This window comes from Sipha flava, unplaced genomic scaffold, assembly GCF_003268045.1.
Source record: "Sipha flava isolate LNK unplaced genomic scaffold, YSA_version1 491_pilon_pilon, whole genome shotgun sequence".
NCBI lineage: Eukaryota > Metazoa > Arthropoda > Insecta > Hemiptera > Aphididae > Sipha > Sipha flava.
The window spans coordinates 378,802-402,695 of NW_020273322.1; the positions used below are offsets into that span (position 1 = coordinate 378,802).

At 30.7% G+C, this 23,894-nt stretch overlaps 1 protein-coding gene across 1 annotated transcript; it reads right to left on the minus strand.

The window, feature by feature from the left end:
- Window positions 1–1,351: 1,351 nt before the first annotated feature.
- Window positions 1,352–23,021, minus strand: LOC112690168 (dopamine beta-hydroxylase-like). Its single transcript, XM_025564115.1, has 11 exons — window positions 22,956–23,021; window positions 22,733–22,808; window positions 17,204–17,928; window positions 14,723–14,875; window positions 13,881–14,144; window positions 13,376–13,573; window positions 10,592–10,676; window positions 9,554–9,720; window positions 8,385–8,567; window positions 4,562–4,749; window positions 1,352–2,117 (listed from the first exon to the last, which is right to left on the minus strand). Exons 3-11 carry the CDS (start codon window positions 17,531–17,533, stop codon window positions 1,877–1,879), a joined length of 1,809 nt encoding a protein of 602 aa, XP_025419900.1. The 5' UTR covers window positions 17,534–17,928; window positions 22,733–22,808; window positions 22,956–23,021; the 3' UTR covers window positions 1,352–1,876.
- Window positions 23,022–23,894: the final 873 nt, after the last annotated feature.

Here is a 23,894-nt window from a genome sequence, read left to right on the forward strand (position 1 = left end):
TTGTGTTGTTGACTGAAACATTTTTCTTTTCAATTTACATTATAAAATAATTTTTGTACGATGTTCAGATGGACTAAAAAGCTAATATTTTTAAGGATTTTGTATAATTTAGTTACACGATATAATTATATAGGTCGCATAAAATTGGTCACAAAATAATTTTGTCGTTAATACAGATTAGTAGCGTTAAAATTATTATAGGTATAACAATAATAATTAAAGACTTTTATAGCTAAAAAAATTTATATTTAAAATCGTATTTAAATGAGATAAATATTCAAATATTTATTATTTGAGATAAATAATAATAATAATTTGACGACAAAGCTTTCTTGATCTACTCGTTCACAGTTGAAAAAGGAAAATTTGACTTAAGATTTTCATTAACAATGTGTGAAAGTTCCCACACTGATGGGCTCCCTCTTCTCTTTATTTGTACTTTTATGTTTGTTTTATATTAATTTCACAACATTTAGGTACTTATTGTAAAAAAAAAAAATGAATTTCAAATATTCTAAATACTATATATTTCAATTAAAAAATAAAAATAATATGTTCTACTCATTTTTATATATTTTTATCGTTTTATTTAAACTTTCGACTTGTCATTTACAACAATTCATGAAAATACAATGTACTAACATATTTTAACTTCTTGGGTTTTTTTTTTGTAATTTAATGGAATATTGAAAACACTACGATGATTTCAACATTATTCAGTGTAATGCATTAACTTGATTTAAAACTGTCATACATTACAAAACATTAAAAACATTGCGATCCCGAATCGTATCATTATAACGATAAAATACTTTGGCTATTGTTTAAACAGTACAGCTTAAAAACTGGTATAACTATTTTTAATATAATATAGAAAAACCAAATATGCACAATAGTGTTTCAATGTCTCACGATTGACATGCGATTAACATGCGACCAATATTATACGACCGAATATTACTATTCACTATTTTCTACCAATATGCAAATTGTTTGATTATAATACTTGGAAAATATTCTTTATAGTGTTATAACCAAATAACTTGATGTCTAAACCCTAGAGTGTCGCTACTACTGCCGCTTTTCAATGCGTGTTCAGCATGCGTATCAAAGAGCAACTTCTGCGAAAAACTGTCTATATACACTAGCGTTCGGAAATAGAAATCAGATTGACTGTAGTATATATCGCTATATAAAGATAACAATAATTGTATTAATTAAAAAAAAAAAAAAAAAATAATAATTGTATAATAAATTGTTATTTGTATGTCATGTAGTCTATAAAAAAAAAAAAAAAATCGATAATCATCGTACTGATTTAACCTGCATAAACTCTAGAATAGAATGTAACGTTTGTATATATTTAGACATTAAACTAATGTATTCATCGCTTATGTTTTGATTTTGTATAAAGTCTATATAAGTATACGCAGAAGACGGAGTGCTCATAGAAAAATATCAAGATAGGATAAGGCGGTTCTTCGAAAGACTAAACGATGCGGCACAGAAAGTAGGATTACACATTAAAGAACAAAAAACTGAATATATGATTATTGAAATAAGAAATTGGATAGATTGTGTATTAAAGGCGAATCGTTCGAAGAAAGTCAATCCGTTCAAATATCTTAACACAATTTTATGGGAAAAAACGATATCGCTAAGGAAACAGCCACGGAAATCCAAAAGGGAAATAAGACTTATTAGCTTTGTCTTTTAGAACTGTGTCGTGGATAGCGATGGGCGGTGTGTAATATTGTGATAAGTGATAACGCGTGCTACGAGTACGAAGTTTAAGATGATGTAGAGACGAGAATGTGCCGCGCCGGAAGGATGTTGTTGCTCACGACGTTCGGTCATCTGCAGCGGTTTTCCAGGACTACGTGGATAACGGGGACCGGCAGCTCCTAGCCGGCGGCGGCAGCGTGTACAGCACTTTGGTGGACGGCCTGTTCTCCCAGTCGCCCGGAAACCGTTCTCCCGTGCTCCGGTTGCACTGCATGGACAGCGTGCTCTCCTCGTACACCTGGTGCAACACGCGGCTTCGCATGGGCGTCCATTCGATCCCGTTGTAGTTGACGCTCACAGCCCGCTCCGGTGACGTCCGCTGTCTCTCCCACCTGCGGGCAGACGGTTTTTTCCGTTGTTATTTGAAAATCCCGAAGTTATAGACTCAGTTATATAATTATTTTACAAGTTCATCATAACCAGGGAACGGACTTTAATGTCTTAAAAAATAAGAAAAATGTCCTTAAAAAATACGACCTTATGCCTTAAATAAATGCTTTAATATCAAAAAAATGCACTAAAAACATTAAAAATGTTATTAAATTCGATAAAAACAAAATTTTGCACAGTTTTGTGTGTGTATAATATTATTAAAACTTAAAATTTATAAAAAATTCATCATTATAAAAAATTTATCTTATAAAAAAAATATTTAAATATATACAATAAAAAAAAACTTTTTTGTCTTTTCGCTTATCTTTTTTTTTAGCCTGAAAAATGTTTTATGTTAATTAATAATTAATAATTGTTTTCACCGAATTCTCGTACAAACACACGTGAACGACAACGATCAGACGGCTTAATTTTCGGCATCTTTCACACTTTTCGAATTACGATAGCGAACACGACTAACGACTCTATGAGTACCTACTAATAATCGGACACCAATTAGTTTTATATCGCACCAAATATATATGAAAAATGTCCTAAAAATGAAAAAATGCTCTAAAAATGTCAAAAAATGCTTTAAAAACTGAAAAAGTTTGAAAAATGCAAAAAAATGTAAAATAAAAGTTTCATTATTAAATTCTCTGATGTATGAATCGAATTATACACTTAGAAAGCATTGCCCTATTCTACCCACTAAAAAATGTATTTTGCATTAAAGTCCGTCCCCTGATCATAACATTAGTTACTGAACTGTAACGTTACATCATGTTGAATGAGTTTTCCGGCACGTTTATCGAACTACTTTTCTGTTCATTTGTCAGTGACTATTGCTTAATCACAATTATATCGATCATAAAAAGTTATTTATTTTATGATTTATGTATTTATACACACGAACGCAATCGATTCTCTTTACGGTCCGAGTATAAAGGAGGACGCAAAAAAAATTAAATTAATAAAATATTCGATTTACCTAGTTTAGAAATCAATTTCTAAGGGAAATAATACTAATGTTTTACACATTAAACTAAGTCATGTTGGACCTCAATGTAAAGTATAATTTAATATGATTAACAATAATATCTCTTTATTTTCAGTTGAAATAGAAAACTCAAGAAACATAAATTTGACCAAGTGGCTAACATATTAGAAGCCTTTAGTTTCAAAAACAAATTATAGTGCAGTATCAAATTATCAACAAAATTATTGATTTAAGACGAGATCAAAATTTTTTTTTCAAATTCATTGATATTTCACAAATGTGAAAAACCATAGTTATGATTAACATTGATCTGTGACAAATGTTTTAAAGTATTCTATGAATTATATAAATGCAAAACCATCTTTTATTCTTTTTTGTACTGATGTCCACGATGTATAAATCGTTGAGTTTAAATTATTCTTATTTTAATAATAAATACAATTAATTTGATCGGCATAAATATCGTATTAATTTATTTTAATTTTTTTTTACACGGTTTTATAAAATATTTACATATGTACAAATATTTTATATTGGTATACTGCATTAGTATTAACTTCATGGTGCCAGGGATCACACAAAAGGAATATATATATATATATATATATACGTATATTCTAACAGCGGTTTATTTAATTAACAATATAATACATAGAGATATTCATAACCACTTAGAAAGTTACAGAAATCTACAGAACACTGTAAATAGTGTTTTACCGTATTGTAGCATTATAGTTTCATTAATTAATTAATTAATTAATTAATTAATTAATTAATTAATTCTGAAACCCAATATTGATTATTTTTTTGCGTTTAAAATGGTACAAAACATATCATTACGCACGAATATTATATTATTTATTGATTCACACGATAAAACCACACCTATATGTATATATACTACTATAGAGAACAATTCTAGAAATACAATGATTGACTTTCGAATTGCATTGAGTGTATGTTTACGTATATTTGCGTACATTATTTATTGAAATTAATATCTGAGATGTACCTAAGATGTACCTGAGGTACATGGAAAGACGACCGACTCGTAAAATATTAATAATATCGTATTCATGGGTTGTCTAGTAATCGGTCTACGACCGCGAAATTATTTTGATCATGATTCATAACTAATGTGACATTTTAACAATAATACATATAACAACAATAATCGTATTGTAATCATATTTACGAGTAAGTACACGGTTTAATATACGCCTATATACACGTATATGAATATTATATAATATCATTTATACATAAATAAATAATAATATAATAAAAAATAATAATATACTAGTGTATATATAATATATATTATGTTTATTGTATAAATTAATACAATGCATTATGTTATAAATATTTAACATAAATATACAGTCTATATGTATATATACTCACTCGTTCAGGAATTTGAAATAACTTTTGAGATTTTGATCGCTGATTGAACTTTTGCAAACTTCTAATTCTATGTTAGGATAATAGTATACATAGTTGACGCACATTTCGTCGGTTATACTAAAACCACCGAGTGTGATATTTTTTCTGTTTTCTGTGTTGTAATGACACGTGGTAATTAACGCATCACCCTGTAAATATATATACATATACATTAAGATACAAAAATATGTAAATCGATATTTTATCGAATATAGGACAAACAAAACTATTAATTAAGTTAACTAGGTACCATTCTGAATAAATAAGTATTTTAATTGCGTGCAAATCATTATTCCTTCCATACCTCTTTATTCATTTCTATTATTATTGATGAATAAAAATACGTTTTTCTTTTGGTGTTACACTTGAATTAAAAAAAAAAATTAAACATTTTTTAAGTGGATCAATTCAGAGTATCCATAAACATAAACAAATAAACTCATAACTAATATGACATCGATTTTAAGCGAACTAAATAATAGACAATAAAAATAAATATTGACAGTTTTAGTTCAATATTGTCACATTATTTATTATTTTGAGAATTCATGACCCTCCCACCCTGACACTAGATACCCCTACGCTTATGATCAGCTATAATACAGCTGAATCAATTACGATTGATGAACTTCCCAATTAGTATGAAGCCACAGACCCCTAACTAAAATTTAAATTGGTCCTGGGGACTCCTTTTTAATAAATACGATTGCAGTTAGAAGAATTAGTTCTTCGCCTATGAGCTTTACCAGATTTTGCAACAAGTTGAGCTACTTCTTCAAACAAAGTTAAAGTGGCATTTTTATTACTACTTAAAATTGTCGATTTCTTAAATTTTTTATGATTTTGTTATAACTCTCCTAGCTTGTCTATAAAAAAAATCCAAAGACTAGTTAAATTCTTGTTTTTCTCAAAATGACGCCGTAGGTTGGAAGGTTTCATACTCTTATGGGAAAAGACCCAATTCGTTTGTACAAAGTAATCTGTTAATTTTATAATATCAAATGAAAATTATGTGTGAAATAAGCTATTTTGCTCTCCTTATATTCTGATTAAAAAAATATACCATTTAGGTAAAATTATTAGAATATTGTTCACAGTTATAAAATCAAATATAATTATATAAATCTTTAATTTTGATGAACGCAACGAAAAATTATTCAATTATATTGTTAACCTTTGGTCGCGTTTAATTTTTTAGGAACAATTCTAAATTTGACCATTTTTCTACATCATAAAAAAATTAGAAAAGTAGACATTTTTACACACAATAGTATTAAAAAATTATATGAAACAATATATTGTTCCATTTCAAATTAAACCGTATAATTTACATATAATTTAAATACTTGAAATATTTACTAATTTATCATAATAATAATTATTTTATAATAATATATTATTTATAATAATTATTTCATGCGAATTAAATGCTAAAATATGCAAAAAAATTTTTTGAATATGTTAATTTTGACCAGAGGGAAATGCTAGCGAAATGTGTTGCCAACCCACGCTGGATTTTCGATTTTATAGGAGAAGGGAGTGTCGTGCGAATTTATGCAAATCGCGTGCTACTTATTTACTTATTTTTTTCAATTTTTTACTGTTTATTAGTATTAAGATAATAATTGTTAATAATTGTAAGTAATGTTTAGAGTATTTCATACTGGGGGGTGCTGGCAACGGGTTTATCATTGTTAGGTATTATAAAGTAGAATAATAATGGTTTATCTGTTATATTATACACTAATAATATCAGTGGGCGTGTTAAGATTTTTTTTTTTTTGGATGGCTGGAGAATTTTTTCTTAACAAAATTAAATAAAAATTAAAAATTAAAATGTTAGTAAACAATTATAATTTTTACTGAGTAATCATCTATTTTTTTTTTAATCATTAATGAGATAAAATAAAATATCAACATAATTAAAATTATCATTTACTAAATTAAAGAAATAAAATACCTACATAATAAAAGAAAATTAACATAATACTAATGAAACAATTTATATTCAATTTCAATTTGATCGTTACGGCCGAAAATGTCAGATATTTATACAATTTGAAACTAATAATCCATATATCAATGATAACATGAGCTTCTACAATTTACATTTTATAGGGTAATAGTAGACAACATTTTTTTGTGAAATTTCATGGAACTGAGGCCTCTTAACTCCTCATACAAATATGTCCCTGAATGCTATGGACCAACCGGACCACGGCGGTAAACCATATTTTTTTCAGCTTAAATGTTGTCTAGGTTATTTAGTCCAACGAGTCAGGATACAATGATCACTTATAAAAGCGTGTCTTTTTACGTTGACGTTGAATGTTCTATTATTTTTAAACATGTATTATCAAACCAAGTACTACAAATGGTGTAATAGCGATCTTGCGGTTATGAACATAATTTTTTGTCTACTGATATCGGATGTCCCATAAGAAACATGATAATATTTTTTCCGTGTTCGATTATATTGCCTACTAAATTAAGTCGTGTGCACTACGCGTTCCGTGACTTTTGCTATACGTATACCTGGGTAATTGTGCAGACGCACACGTACACGCATGCGCTATTATGTACATTGTACGGTACATAAACCACCGACGACCGAATGATTTCGGTTTATTGATCGCTGAGGCATTGTGTTAATAATTAATTGAAAAATAAAAAATAAATAAAAAAAATAACAAATGTATAATGTACACGACGACGGTGTTTCTCTATCGGTTAATTGGATCGCACTCTGGCGAAACCTGAGGGTCTACGTGGCGCTTTATTTATATTTTACTTTTTCACCATTATGTTTTTCCACCAGGGCCGCCTTGTATTATACGTATCGTATATGAGCACAGTATAGATACATATTATGTACACAGTTAGGTATACTGCACGCGCGCATTTATCTACGCCGCCACCTTCAGCATGCCTCTCCGCGGGGGGAGACCGATACACTATTGTTCGTTCGTCAACGACTGCAACAACTCTGTGTATACGCACGTACTGCGGTAACAGTTGTTATTACTATTATTATTATTATTATTATTATGATTTTTATTATTATCGTTTTTATATTATTGTTATTATATTGTGACGATACGACGACGATTTATAGGCAATTGCCTACTGTAAGAAAATAAAAAAAGTTGCTATTAATATCCATTACATAATTATTGTATACGTTGTTACGTCTATGTAATACTTGTATATATATATATATATGTGTATATACTTTTCGTAGACAAACAGTAGTTCTTCATTTGCCGGTATCACAAGGAGGTGTGTAATTTGCTCCAAGACCTCGCGACACAAAATCCTTTTAAATATATCATGGCACAAATCTGTGATAAGCTATATCAGCGCTCAGAGACAAACAAGTTTTATTCAAATAATTACAACATTTTTATGCTCCAATGTTCCACACACTCTATCTCATTCTCTCGCATCCTTTCGCACTGGTTTATTTGGCACAAAAAAATATAATAATTATTTTGAACATTGAATAACAGTCAATGAAAAATGCATATTTTGATAAATGTATTTTTATAGATTTTTTAAAAATGACGAATAAATTAAACAAAAAAAAAAAAAAAAAATATGTAACATTTAAGATTCAAATGATTATTCTATGATCTATTTTCTAATGATTTAGATTGTTTTTAGTACGTTATTTAATCAAGTTTTTTTAAAAGTTGATTAATGCAACATCAATATTAGAAGAAGAAGTAAATATTAAAAAAAAAAAAGCGGCTACAACTTACCAGAAAATATTAAAATAACTTACAGGAAGCACTAGAACTGGTTTGTGGAGTAAGCGAATTTCTTGGAAATGTGTACTATAATGATTGTCCCTGTTGAGTTCCGGCAACTCTTGTCCATCGCGCACGTGCTTCGTGTAGATCTTGGTGCCAGTCAGATGAGTGTGTAGTTGCGAACCAAAGATTTCAATTCCCGTCGGTGGAATACTCTAGAAAATCATTATTAATATCATCAAAAATATTTAGAAAATGTTTTTTTTTTTTTTATATACAATTTACAATATATTACAGAAATGGTTAAGATAACAGTAAAAATGGTTTGTAGTTGAAAATGTAATTTGGCATAATGCATTTTTAGGTAATACATTTTGTCCCATGGACTTAAATGTTGTTTTACGCATGATATTTCGAGCATTACAAAACTATATTTACGATCGACATCTAGAGAGGTTTTAAGATATAAAACAACAATTTTTAAAATAATTAGATGTTATATACTACCTACCTATATTTAATCGTGTAATAGTATTGTTAGATTATATTTAATATATGAAAATATCACTGAACATAAAAAAATAATTATTTATTATAATGGTCTTACTATTTTAGTCTACGGTTATACTATAGTGTATGAATTTTTTTTTTTCGAATTAAGTAATTTGTTAGAGTAAACGGAGCTGTTCGCGGTGAAAAAGCGAACGAGATCTCTCGACGAAATGTACGTAGTAATGTATTTAGTACCAAGTAGTGAAGTTCAACAACTAGATAGCGCTAGATGAATAATTTTGATCTACGCCTAAGAAAATTATTTTCCACCGCAACAGTTATAAACTGACTGACCAATTGTATACATTACTCTTTGTTCATTGAATACATGAAAAACGATAACTCGATTTGATAATTGTTTGCTAATCATTCGCGATATACGTAAAACCTTCATCGTTTTGAAATATACTGCTATCGGTTATAATATCTTTTGTACACGTTCTACGGGGAACGCTGTTCGTTTTCAAATTGACTTTATAACCGTTCGATATTACAGTGAATAATAATTTATTCGGAAAAAAAACTAAACTCGTCCGTACGCCTAAGGTAGCTGAACCAGAAAATAAAAATAAAAATATATTGTTCTGGTTAAACGCGTTGCACACGCAAATAGTATTCGATATCATGTATGTGTGTGAAGGTTCTGTACCACTGCCGTGCATTCAGCGATGCAGTATCCACTCAGTATGAAATCCTGTTGTTTCGGCGGTATGGCCATTTTGTCAGTGTACTCCAAGCCCAATTCGATCACACCCGCGTCGTATTTTCTCACTTCCGGCGTAATGTACAAGCGGACGCCGGAACTATCCACCATGCCTGTAACGTCACACCTGTGGTTTATAACATATTTTTAACAAATTATAACACGATCGATGCGCGAAATCCCGTTTGAAATAACGGTCGGTTTTAAATCAATACACGACGTAATATTATGTATTGAAGTGAACGACGCATATAGCCGACTTCGAGATCAAAAACTAATCAGTTTTGGACGAGATCTGTACCACTAATACAAAATAATGCACGCTAATTGGACTTATAGAGTTATATTTATAGTGATCGAACGGCGTCCGTCTGCATTACCATTGTCAATTCGAATGCTGTGAGAATACAAATACGCGGTGGTCAAAAGACGAAAAAGAAACACATGTATTATAACGATATAATACCATACAATGGTATAACATAGTTACTATGGAATAACATAGTCAGAAGACGGAACGAATGGATAGGCCATATCAGGAGACACGATAAATTGTTGAAACTGATAAAAGAAAGAACAGTAAAAAGAAAGAATCGTAGGGGTAGAACAAAATTGGAATTCATTCAACAGATAATAAAGGATCATATCATTGGATGACTCGTATGTGGAAATGAAAAGGAAGGCGGATAAGAGGGAATAATGGAAGATGGCTGCAAACCAATCTACAGATTGAAACCATAGACAGAGAGAATGGTATGTATAAATGGTATACCATGAATCCCATGGTTCAACTATGACAAAATATATAAGGAATTTAGGAGGTAAATAAATCCAACCTTCAATATCTGATACTACATAATAGGCATACCTAACTATGAAAGGGTTTATATCTCTTTATATTCGTCATAAGTATATTTCAGTTTAAATCACTGATCTAACCTTTAATAGTATTATTTATGCACATATTATCTAAGTGATTATTACCTTTTCTCAATCCGGGATTGTTGTAGTGCACTTCCAACATGATGTAATTATTAAAATCCGGACCTCCAATTGGCAGTCCGGCTTCCTGTGTAAGAAATCAAAACGGATATAAATGCCACAAAGAATGAGTCGTTCACGAACGATTCGTTCAAAATAAACAAGCCATTTCAGTGAACGAATTCATTCAAATTCAAGTGAAAACGGTTATTTCAATATCGTTCAAACAACTTCAATCAATTCGTTTCAATTATATTATATTTATATAATACTAGCTATCCCGACACGGCGTTTCCCGCGTATTAGTTGGTTTTTTAGCATGTATAAATTTTTAAACTGTATAAATAAAAATAACAAACAAAACTCGAGACGGCGCGATTAACTTCAAGCCAAACCAAAATATGAAAATGAGGCAAACCTCGCTTTTGCCACTCAATAGAATACAGCCAGCAACGTGTGTTACCAAAAACTGAATATTTTACGATTAAATTAATTAAAGATTTTAACTTTTGTTTAAACACACGTGTAACGATATCGTGACGATGTATTGATTGTTGGCCTGGTAATAACAAACTTTTTATTTCTTCCCAATTTGGATTACACGTAAATGTAACAAACAAATCAGGTCGACCGTAATGACGTACATAAGTCATCGCATCTTGTATGTATTCCTGCATGCTCCGTGGACTGCCGATGTAGCTTGAAGGTAAAATACATGCAGTTCCGATGTCATTGGCGTTTAAATTTTCATCGATGTTTCCGGTGATAGAAATACACCGAAATACACCATGCAATTATACACATTTATTAAAAAGTTAATTAAAATATTTAAAATATTAAAAAATTTGAAAAAAAAACTATCCTATATTTTAAGTTGGACCAAATTACACACGGTGTAAAAAATTTCATCAAAATCGGTCCAGTAGTTTCGGAGATTATCGCGAACATACATCGTGACACGAAATTTTTATATATATAGATTTTCGACAATCATATGTTAATATTGTTAATATCGCTGGAAAAAAATGAGTTTTGCCACGAAGATCTAGCGCACCTTTCCTGACCAAAGATAAGTTGTGAAAGTTGCAGAGAGTCTTTTTGGGTGAAGAATTAGAGGGGGTGATTTTAGTTGAAGAAACGGCTTTTTTTTTATTATTTCGAACAAATATATGGCTGCATTTCCGATTTCGTCATGCGTTTTTAATGAAACTATCAGATCGATTAAGTTGTCTAAATTAATTTTGAACTTATCCCAAGTAATAGCTTTTTGTGAACAACAGTTGAACATTTAATTTAGGAGATCCTCCTATTAAGAGTATAGGAGTATGGTCGCTGTATACATGACTGATACTCTAGATAACTATATTTAAGTGGTTTGGAGTATTAGTTATGAAAAAATCAAGAATGTCAAGGTTTCTATTTGAATGATAAGGCTAATAAGTGGGACCAGGTAGAGACACAAACGAAAGCTGACCATCGTTTAAAATAAGGGGAAGTAACTTTTCTCTTTGGTTATTAGAGTAACAACTCCATAGTGAATGTTATGCATTGAAGTCCCCCTGCGTTGAAAGAATGTGCTAAAGTTTTAAAAAATATAGAGAAATCATCACATTAAATTACAAAACCCGGTGGACAATATGGGCACATGTAAGCTCCGCCACAAGTACCTTCTTTTACGGTAAACTCCACCAGAAAAAAAAACAAGTAAATTGAGTTCATGTAAACTCCGCCAGTAAAGAAAATCAAGTATAATCAAGTATATAGTTATGTCATGTATGTAAACTAAAATTATGTGATACAATTTGTAAATATTCTAAGTCATGCATTACTCCATTAGTATACTTATTTATAGAATCCTCTAATACTGTCATTTTTTTTTTTTTATTTCGAATCTTTTAGCTTTTTTCCTAACCATGCCATTTAGTTTTATATAAGTATGGGTTTGAAATTCGGTAAGAACTTTACTAAAAATATGAACATTCTAAAATGAATTTTTTAGATGACTATGAAAGGATTCACAGGCAAAACACAAAAAAATTAGCGGAGTTTACATATACCCATTATAGGTAAGAAAAAAAAACTGACGGAATTTACATTAGACCTTTTATTACTTTTTTATCTTAACCGATATTCTGGTTGAGTTAACAATCGCCCGGACAGTATACAAAATAAACTGTTATTCAAATACTATTAATTTTTATTGAAATATTCGTTTCTTTTAAAAGGAATTTTTGGATAGGGGTTTTTTTCACTGTTGGACATTTTTATAATCTGAACATTAAAGATAGTTAAGTGAATGGAGTCATTTACATAGTGCGCATTTGGATGATTCTTCTTTGGGTTTGGGATACTCATCAGTTGAGTGGGTGCCGTTGGATTTGAGGAGATTGATAGTTGCAATAAGGTTTTATGTGATCGAAATGTTGGTATCTATGACATTGAGTTAATTGTTTTTTTTTTGGACAAAGTACTTCAAATTCAATTATTGAACAGCCGATTGACTTGATCATAAAAATTTCATTATTATTCTAAGGACACAAAAAACAGAGGGAGCTGTTTTTTCTGCTGACCGTTGATTTTGAAAATCAAATGCGAGTCAGTGAACGAATCTAAGAATAAGTTGTTTTAGTGAATTGATTCAAATGAGACGAATCATTTAAGCGAATCATTTTTCCCATCCTTATGTGCGACCGTTTCAGTTAGGTAATAATAATGTGAGAAATGCAAGTCGAGCGATGTTGTAAGTAGCAAACGCGGTATCATTATTTACAGACATATGTGGCCAACCTCAGGATAGACGAATGCAGGAGCTCCCATTGCCCAGGCGGCCAACACTTTCTTGCACACTTGCGTCTTATACGGCCGTTTTTCCGAAAAACAAGGACCCCGGTACAGGGGCATCTGGTCGTCGGCACCGGCCTCGCAGTGAAATACCTCCATGTGGTGCACCACGCCGCGGCTGTTCTCTTCGATGACCGATTCAAACTGTGGTGCACAGAAACAACAACGTTTTACCGAGCGTGTGTGTACAACCATCGGTTATACAAAACACAAAAACAGCGTTATATTAAGACAGTTTTTTATTATTATATATACCTGTATATTATAATTTGTATTTTGTTTAATTACTTATTAATTTTCTTATAAATGAATCATATTTTGTTTTTGCTGATTGAATAAAGCCATATGCAAATAGTAGTATAATACAACAAATTAATATTGTACTGGAGTTACAATAAGCAGGTGAAAATACGATTTTATTATTATCTCATTAAATACGTTTCGCGTTTACCCTGACGATGTGATGTTTTGACGACAGGTCCAATGGAATCTTCATCACGTGACACCAGTACGTCGTCTCCTCCGCGGGCACTTTTACCTTATCCGCCAATACGTCCACTTCCGACACTTTGTCTGGCAACTTGACCTGCGGCCTCTCCGCTTTCAGCAACTGAACTCGTTGCATGCCCTTCGCTCTGGCCTGTGACACCAGCAACCCGTCTACCGCAAACAACGGACCACCGCCCATCATCCACACCAAATGGGTAGTGCCGTCCTAACAGGATGCCAAAACTTTTAGTAGGCACGCGTAGAATGCTATCGTATTAGAAATTCGTCTGGCCGGAGCGCACGTCCCAACTCGAAATGTAATACCATTATTGCTCACCGGGGAATTAGTATAAACCACCCCTTCCATGAAAAATTTTAATTTTACGAATAATTTTTGCTTTTTAATAATGCTGTAAGCATAGCACGTAAACACGCAGATAATTTTGATTTAAGGTCTAATTTAATGCATGATTTGTAATATGACAATTTTTACCAGTCCTTAAGAAAACTTTATTGATTCTAAATAGATTCAAACAAGCTATATGGTAAATATACATTTAAAACAGATTTATAAAAATATTAAGATTATGTAATCATGAAAAAGTTAAATAAATTGACATCAATGAATTTTTTTCTTTTATATTATTATTTTTGTACAAAATATTATTCGTTTTCGTTAATTTTGTTAAAAAAAATACCTACCTATTAAAAGTTTAAATAAAAAAAATTGTTATGAGGATCTAATTGATCCAACTATTTTTTTCAAAATTTAAATAATATTTTTAAATTTCCAGTTGTTCTTACTTCGATCAAATAATCGCGTTCGTCATCACACGTATCGAATTTCCGTGTAAAAGTCAAAGCAATCACTCCTCCATGAATTCGAGCAACATCGAATTCATCACAATCCTGTCGTTCGTCAACTGAAATTCTTCCCGCATCGTTCGTCCACGTGTCCTGCAGAATGATTATTATTATTATGAAACTATACATGGTGTTTATAGATTAAGAAAAAGTGTATGACAGAATGCCAAGAAAAGTTTTAAAGAGGTCTTAAAAATTTACATAAATTTGATTCAAGATATGTATGAAGGCTAAAGGACTAGTATCAAAAGAATGTGTGGAATATATGTGCAGAATACTTTAATGTAGGAATTGGTGTGCATCAGGGGTCATTTCTAGGCCCTTATTTTTTTCTCTGTGGTAATGGATGAAGATACAAAAGAGGTATAGAGCGAGATACCATGGTATATGATGTTTACTGATGATATAGTTTTGATAGGAGAAAGTCTGGAATAAGTTTGTAATAGATTGAATGAGTGAAAGTTATCCCTTGAAGGAAAGCGATTGAGAGTTAGTAGAAATAAAACAGAGTATATAGAGTATGGCTTTGGAGTAAGATAACAAGAAATTGAAGGCATCGGATGTTTTATATGATAAGATAATTCCAATGAAGCTGAAAGGTAAATTTTAAAGGAGTACATTGAGACCAATTATACTATATATTTCGAAGTGTTGGACAATTGATAAGAGAATATAACAGATTATGAGTATTGCGGAAATAAGAATGCTTAGATGGAGAAGTGGAGTAACAAGAGAAGATAGATTAAGAAACAAATATGTGTAAAATGGAATTAGTGTGACGTTGATAGTGGATAAGATATGAGAAATTAGACTGAGATGATTTAGGTATATAATGAGGTCAGAGGAAAAAATGCAATAAGAGTGATTATGAAAATGAACGTTGAAGGAGAAAGAGGTAGAGGAAGACCAAAAAAGAGATGAGTGGATACGATTAATATTGATATAAGGTTTGTTGGTGTGTGCGTAGAGGATTTAGAAAATCAAGACGAGTGGAGATTTAGGTCAAAGGTGGCCAACACCAAATAGTTGAAAGGCGAGGGAGAAGAAAAAAAAGTAGATGATTATTATTATTATTATTATTATTATTATAATTAAATTTTGTTGATTAAGTTATTTTAAGTTGGGTGCAACGGCCACCATGTTAGCCGAGTAATATTTTGATTGTATTCAGTATGACACAATGAAAATAAAATGAACACAACCTTATATATAACTGTGTAAATATATATAAATGTGTAATTTGAGTGTATTTTTTATTTTTTATTATTGATAAATTCTTTATATAGGCAGCTATAGTCAGCTTACACAAAAATGTGCAATGACATTGCATATACACTTCGCCGTCACGGTCATTTTTAAAAATATTCATCAAATTTAGATTAAATAACTCAAAAATAATCCTTTGTATTGCAACTACGAAAATTTTTCAATTGTTTTTTATATTTAATATACGTAAATCCCGAAATCGAATCAATGAGAATGTATTTTTAAATAAAACCATAAGTTTTAAAAATAATAATTGTTTTTACATTTTAATTAATTATTAATTAAACAATTGAAAGCTTAATAATTACGGGTCTTAACTACAGAAAACGGTTTTATTCGACAAATGTCAATGGTCTGCAACATGATCATCAAAACTATAAATACCCAACTAAAAATTCATCATCTGCAATATTATTATCAAATATACTTAATTAACCAATTTGTCAACCCCAGTCTTGAATACCGGAAACTTATAGAGACTTTTTTTTCTCTATCTAAATTTTTCTCCTTCTAAATAAATCAGTACTCGAATTGGGGGGGGATGGGTTGCGCAGTGGAACCGAGCTCCTCTACTATTTTTTTTTATTTTTTTTTTTTCTAAAGATTGATGATCATCAAAATTAATCTACAGATCAAGCTCGTCTATGACAACGGATTAAAACCGAAAAACGTATATTGAAACGATACATAATTCTATCGATATCACTAAGTCTTACCGTTAACTTGCGATTTTTTCTTCATTGTTTTTTATAAATTAGTATAATTGTTATTAGGACACCTAATATCCGGTAGGATTATTTAAATAACTTAATTATCCATGAGGACAATTCGTTTGCAAGTTTTCTTTTACGACATTTAGGAATACGATATTGTCGTCCGTAATACGTAGTGTGTACATATTTAAATAATTTTAAATTGACATGGTCAAGGGTTTTAAATGACGTTTCAACGGCACTCCATTTTCGATCGTATTCAACGGGACCGTGGTCGAAAGCATGCCTTGGAACGTGGTCGTTAGTGAAAACTACGTCGAAGTACTGCATTATACGAGAAGCACAAGCGATAGCGAAAAAGTCCCTTAGAGTTGTCGAGCGATGGTCGGGTGCGCGTGGAATAATTAATAAATAATTAAAACGATCAGATATCGTTCCTCACCAGCATGCCGGTGACGCCCTTCCAGTCGACCCACATGACGCAAAAGTCGGCGCCGGTGAAGTTGCCGCGGTCCGAGAAGCCCAGCGCCAGCCAGTCGTAGTGACCGCCGTCCGTCGCGAAGTGCACCTCGAACTTGACGGAACGGAACGCGTAATCAACCGTCCAGTAGACCACGGATCGGCCGGTGTCGTCCAGCGGAGCGGTGTACACGCGGGGACCGGCCGCAGCGGCCACGGACAGCAATGACGGCCACGCGATGGCAACGGTGATGGCCACGGCCACCGTCCACCAGCGGTGAAACGGTGACAGCGGCGGTGGTGACGGCCGCATGGTGACGAGGGCAGGCGAGGTGAGGGGACGGTGTAGTTGACGCGGTGACGGGCAGGACGATACGGCCACAGGACGATATATCTCTGCCGCGGGAACTGATGAGCGAGTGACTCCTTGGCCGACGCTTCGTCCTCCTCGCGCCAAGGGTTTTTCGAAACGTCACTAGCGCGTCCTTGCAGTGTCGTTGCATACACTCGCCCTCGCGCTCCGAGCGATTTCCTCGAGTTCCTAATCGTTTTCGTACCCACACACCATGCGCTAACAGGATGCGGCGGACGGATTCTAATATTTCGCACCGCATTGCTATCCGTGCATAAAACAATTGCATGCGATTCAAACCGAATTCAAATCAAAATTTAATTTCTTTTATGATTGCCAATCGTGATCGCTCGAATCTGGAACAGGAAAAGAGAATTAAGACAAATATTATAACAACATAAAACACTACATTTCGTGGGACCTAATATTTATTATGTAATCCTAAGTATCGAGTTGCGGTTTTTATTTTTTATTCTCCCGCCAAATGTGAATTTATAATTTATATTATAATAATTATTGACTATGAACGTATTTATTATCGGCCCAATAATTATCCTTACAATCAAATGAAAAAACTTTACTGCGTTCTTGTATTTAACCTTAAAATATCATAAATTATATTTTAAACCATAATTATTCTAATAAAATACTATCTAATAAACGAATTAAATAGTTATAGAACATGAAATAGACTACCCATGGAATATAGATATTTTTAAAAGAAAATTAATCTAATATTACGTAATATGAGTTACAATCATTCTTGCATGAAATTAAACATCTTCTATGAGAAAACTTCTACATATAAAAGAAAAAATATTCCATGCATGTGAAATACTATATGAATTCAAATAAAATTATACAAGATATAAATATATGTTATCTAAGGTGATATGGAAACTTACATGTTTTAATTCATACGAAATATCAATGATTGTAGATTAGAATATTCTATGATTAGTATGTACAATTTATTATACATATTTCTTCTTTTTTTACCATTAAGAGTAAAGATTGGCAAATTAATTTTAGAAACAAGTTAATAAATAAATATAACTACTTTATGTTTTTGGCTGTGACACTAAAAACGCCACTTCGTGTACTCAAGATCGAATATTCTATACATATATATATATATATATATATATGTATATATATATATATTACATAATCTCTGTTTTCACGACTTTAGCACGCGTACGAGCGTGTGTATGATATGTTACTTCAGTATTTGGCGTTTCAAAGGAAGTTTATTGATTTTCTGAGGGAAATCACGTATAGTCGAAACACGAGTGAACAGAGAATAGTTTTCAAGATCGTGAATCTTAGGCACACGCGCGAATAAATAGGTATTCGGTTTTAAGCGACAATAATTTACTGGTTACGTAATATGATAAATATTATCATGTATATTCACATATTGTATTGTATCAAACCCAATAAGGTAAAATATAACCATTGCAAACCGAAGAACAGTCTTACGTGATAAATGCCTATGATTAACGATGTATAATATTAAATATAGATTTTATATTAATGTCTAAAGGAACAAAATCATAAAATACAAATTATTCATTGTAAACAATATAATTATACTGTTTATAACTTACACTTAAATAACAGTACAAACTTTGCTTCTCATCAAAAGACTATACAAAGTTTTGAACTTATTGATCTGTATTATTATTATTATTATACTAGTATGTATCTTCAATTTGTATTTAACGATCTATAGTTTAAAACTTTCACTATTCTTATTCGAAAATATAGCTTATACAGCGTGTGGGTTTAGTTTCATATGATGAACTTCAAAATTATGAAAATGATTTATGATCCAGTTATATATTAAGTGTATAAATTCAGTAGTACCGAAAATAGCTAGATTACATTTTAAGGTTTTAAACACGTGAAACAGTTTCCAAGGTCAATATGCTCACGAAAATTTGATAAAATATATATTTTTTAAACGATAAATGTATAAAGGCCGTATCACACCATACTAAGAACATTTTGCGTTACTTAGTATTTCACAGTATTTTCAAATGCAAAGCAAAACAATACGAAATCATATGAAGCGACATGAAAAATAAAGAATTAATTTTTTTATGTTCATTAATTTCGTAAATTTACCGCTTCAGTTGCAAAACACCACGAAACGATTTTCATGAAAACATTTTTTTGTAAAAAAGCCATTCAATGTTTCATTGTTACGTCTATTCACGATATTATACAAAACACGAAACGCACATAGTGTAGAACGACCTTAACACATAAGTAAAGAAGTTTATTCGTTTACCTGTCGACTATGATCTTCGATACGGTTTTTTTTTTTTTACTAAAATAAAAGGTTGCATGCTTGGATTGGAGACCAAAATTCTATGAATAATTTTACAATTACTTATAAGAAGGACCCGGGTTACAATGATAAATGCATCTTTTTGGATGATCTTTGACATGGTGGGCTTTCCAATATTCAATACATGTAATAAGAAGAGATTTTAAAATACGGTAATTCAGAGGTAATTCAGCGTACCACCAAAACTACTACACCGATTCAGTTGAACTTTCGTTTTATTTGTTTTATAACCACCAACAGTAATACCAAACTTGGCTTTAAATAGTGTAAGGTATTAATCCCTTAAAACCTATGTTACGGCCAAAAACGTTCCGTGCGAAACCAGGTAATTAAACTAGCAAAAGTATAAATTTAAAAAAATATATTTGTCATGTTTAAGGACATTTTCATGGTGAAATTCCTTTTTAAGGGCATTTTTAGCTGTTTTAGCTTATTCTTGTATGATTTTTAATGCACTTAAATCCAAGCCCTAATTATTATCTAATCTAATTCAGTTCCAATATCTTTAGGCTATTTGCAAAAAAAAGTTCTAAACAAGGTGGTCTAATGAAAATAATCATTTGAAGCAGGACCGGATTATGGTCGTAATACAAGGGAGGCTACACTTTTGATGAAGCCATTTCTACCAGAAAATTTTCATTTTTTTATTTAGATTTAGTAATTTGTAATAAATGTTAATTAAAATAAATATAGTAAATTTGTATATCATAGTATAGTCACAATTATTTAATAAAAGAGTATTTTGTATTCGTTAGCCATCGATTATAAAATAAATTGTGGCCTCTTTCAATTTGAGGTCCGAGGCTATAGCTTCCCTCTATCCTTCCTTGTCCCATCCCTGATTTGAACGTATCTACCGTAAATTGTTGATATGATTACAAAAATAATGGTTCAAAATGATAAAAAGTAAACGACATCGAAATTATCTATAATGTTAGTTTATAAAATCTCAAATAATGGAAGAATCATCAACATTTATATTGTAGAATTTGAAGTTTTCACATTAAATTTGTTAGAAGACAATCATGATCACTAAGTCGGTAATTTTTGTATTATTTATAATTTGATGTACATAGAGTACTCAGTAGTGCATAAATGAGAAAAATATTTTCGAATTTATAGTGTATTATTTACGTTCATAATCGTGATACAAATATACGCATACCTAATGCGACCTCGACCATAAGACAAACTCAAAAATTTATAATTTTAAACAATTCGTTGAACAGTTTGCCAAATCGACAGTGCCTAATCTTTAATCTTACCTATTTAACCTAACCCGACGTGTGACATAATAATATAATACACCTGCAGGACGCGTGTGCGAACTGAGCAATTCCTTATTCAGTTAGGCAGTACTATAAGTTATAAGTATTCATAAGTATTGAACACTGCGTGACATTATATATTACACGAGTATGAACGCGAAACGTCCATAAATTAAAATGTTATTATGACAAATCGATAACTATCTACTGGATTAAAGGGTCGTCCGTGCACGAGCGGCTTTATCGTAATGGTAAAATATAAAACGCGATGGAATCCGCTGCCGAAGAATTTCATTAGACGTCTTCGTCCGCGCAGTCATTTCGTTCGCATTCCTTATAAACGCGGCTATACATAATTTAGTGTTCCTCCTGCGGTTAATACCGTTATTGCCAACGACAATTTTTCGTCGCGCCCATTTCACAATAAAACTTCCGAAGCAGCGAATACTTCTAGCATACGGAATAATAATTTTAACCGAGTAATATGATTTCTAGAAGACGCTGTACGCCGTCAGAAATATATTTACACTTGATATAATTTATAACGGGTTATAACGCGTGATTTTTCACAACATCATTTATTTCTTCCAAGATTTAAGCTATTTTTCTTTAGTTACACTTTTAATCATTAAAATAACTTAATACTTTTATAAATAAGTGAGTATTGAACCTGAATTTTCACAATTTTCTAAATTGATGAAGGTAAAAAAAAAAAATGTTACAATTGTACCCCCAACATGGACAATTTAATAGGGCCAGGTACAAAAGTAACACATTTAATTTTATAATTTTTAAATGGTATATTTAAATTTTTTTTAAACATTTCATATTAAATTAAATAAAAGATCTGTGAATAAAAATATATTAACCTTTTAAATTGGGTTTTGTTTCATTTTTAAGTTTTAAATTATTAAAATAGTTACTTATTATAACTTTAAATAGATAATAGACAATACAAAATGTTGTTAATATAAAAAAATAACAGTAGGTACCTAACTTATAGAGATAAGAATATATTGAATTTTAATATAATTATAATTAAACAACATATTTAAATTAAAAATAATACAACTTTGTAAAAAAAAAAAAAAACATTAACTGTTGAAACTAGGCGTTTTTAACTATTTAAAATTATTAAAATACTAATTTAATAATATTATAACATTAATAAAATAAACCAACAAAGTAACTTTTTTGTAAAAATAGTAAAAACAAAATAAATTAGGTAAACTTTGTTAAAATAAAAACAACTTACAGATAAAAGTACAGGAACTACTTGACTTAATTTTTTAAAAATAATTCTTAGCTTAACAGTTTCATACATAAAATATACTATCACAAATAGTTACTGATCATCACATAAAGTCCATTGTGCTAAAGATTTTTATTCATTGTCAGCCTTATAATTATCATATATAAAATATGCAATAAAATCAGCTTTGGTACATGCTTCATAAAACCAGAATTTGATGATATATCTAGTTAAACTAACATAACAAATATCAAAATCTTTAACTACTAATCGAATTGACTTACTTTCTTTAATAAAAATCTCTGCAGCTTGTTTCATGACTTCATTGTCAGTTCCACGATTGGAAGTTCTCTTTCTTACCTGTGGCATAAATATAATAAAACAATATAAATTAATATAAATTAATGTCTGATTAGAAACCTAGTAAAATATTGAGCAACTATTAATGTTACATTTGTACCTATTCAATATTTTTTTAGTAACTTAAATATTATGAAAAATACTTACTGATCTTTGTATTTTGAATAATATCCAGTGAAACTACACAAGTTTCTGACTAAGTTAACGAAAAGAACATAACGAAAAATATAATTTAACAATCACAAAAAATAAAAATTAACTGATAATATTATTTACTATCAGTTATCAAAAAAACATTTTTATTTTTATTTTCTATTATAATAATGATATCAACTAATTGATTAGGAAACATTGATTATTTTACAATGGGACATTTGGCGTATTTATTTGACGTTCTTGTATTGGTTGTGGAACAAGTTATAGCTAATGTTACAATTGTCCCGCGTTACAATCGTACCCAGTCTCCCCTACATTTATTATACATGGGTTCTAGGATTTTACATATTTATTTGTATACCATAGTGATGAAACTAAACTTCATAGTTTATCCGTTTTCTTTTTATTCAGTACCTTTGGAATATATTGATGAGATACATACATTTTTTAGAATGTTAAAACTGCACGATTGCATCAACGAAAAACGGACTTCTTAATTTATTCAAATATAGGAATTATTTTGGATTAAATAATAATTTATAAGAAAAATTGACTCCGATGGTTGCAAATGAAAAAATATTAAAAATAAAGTCTGAAACTATATTTCCTACATTTTAAACCGTATTCAATCGTATGTCTTGAACCATCTGTCCGCACAAATTGTATTGATGAACTTAAAACAATCAAATACAACCAACAATATGTTTACAGTTTAAATATTACCCATGTAGGTATATCATACTAGCAGAGTGTATGTACGGTGTATCCCATAAGCGTGTTTACGATGGTAGCTGAGGGTTCGTGTGCTGGTTAGTACTTGTAGTATTCGAAGGATGTCAATCAATTGAGTTTTTAGATAGGATAGCTTATATGTATTACTGTAGAGCTATGACTGTAATAAAATACTATTAAATATGCATGCAATTGTTA

Coding starts and splice junctions, on each gene's coding strand:
- LOC112690168 (XM_025564115.1), bottom strand. CDS start 17,533: ATGCGGCCGTCACCACCGCCGCTGTCACCGTTTCACCGCTGGTGGACG. Junction 10,677..13,375: donor CTGCATTCGTCTATCCTGAG/GTTGGCCACATA, acceptor TTTCTTACACAG/GAAGCCGGACTGCCAATTGG. Junction 4,750..8,384: donor AACCAGTTCTAGTGCTTCCT/GTAAGTTATTTT, acceptor ATATATTTACAG/GGTGATGCGTTAATTACCAC.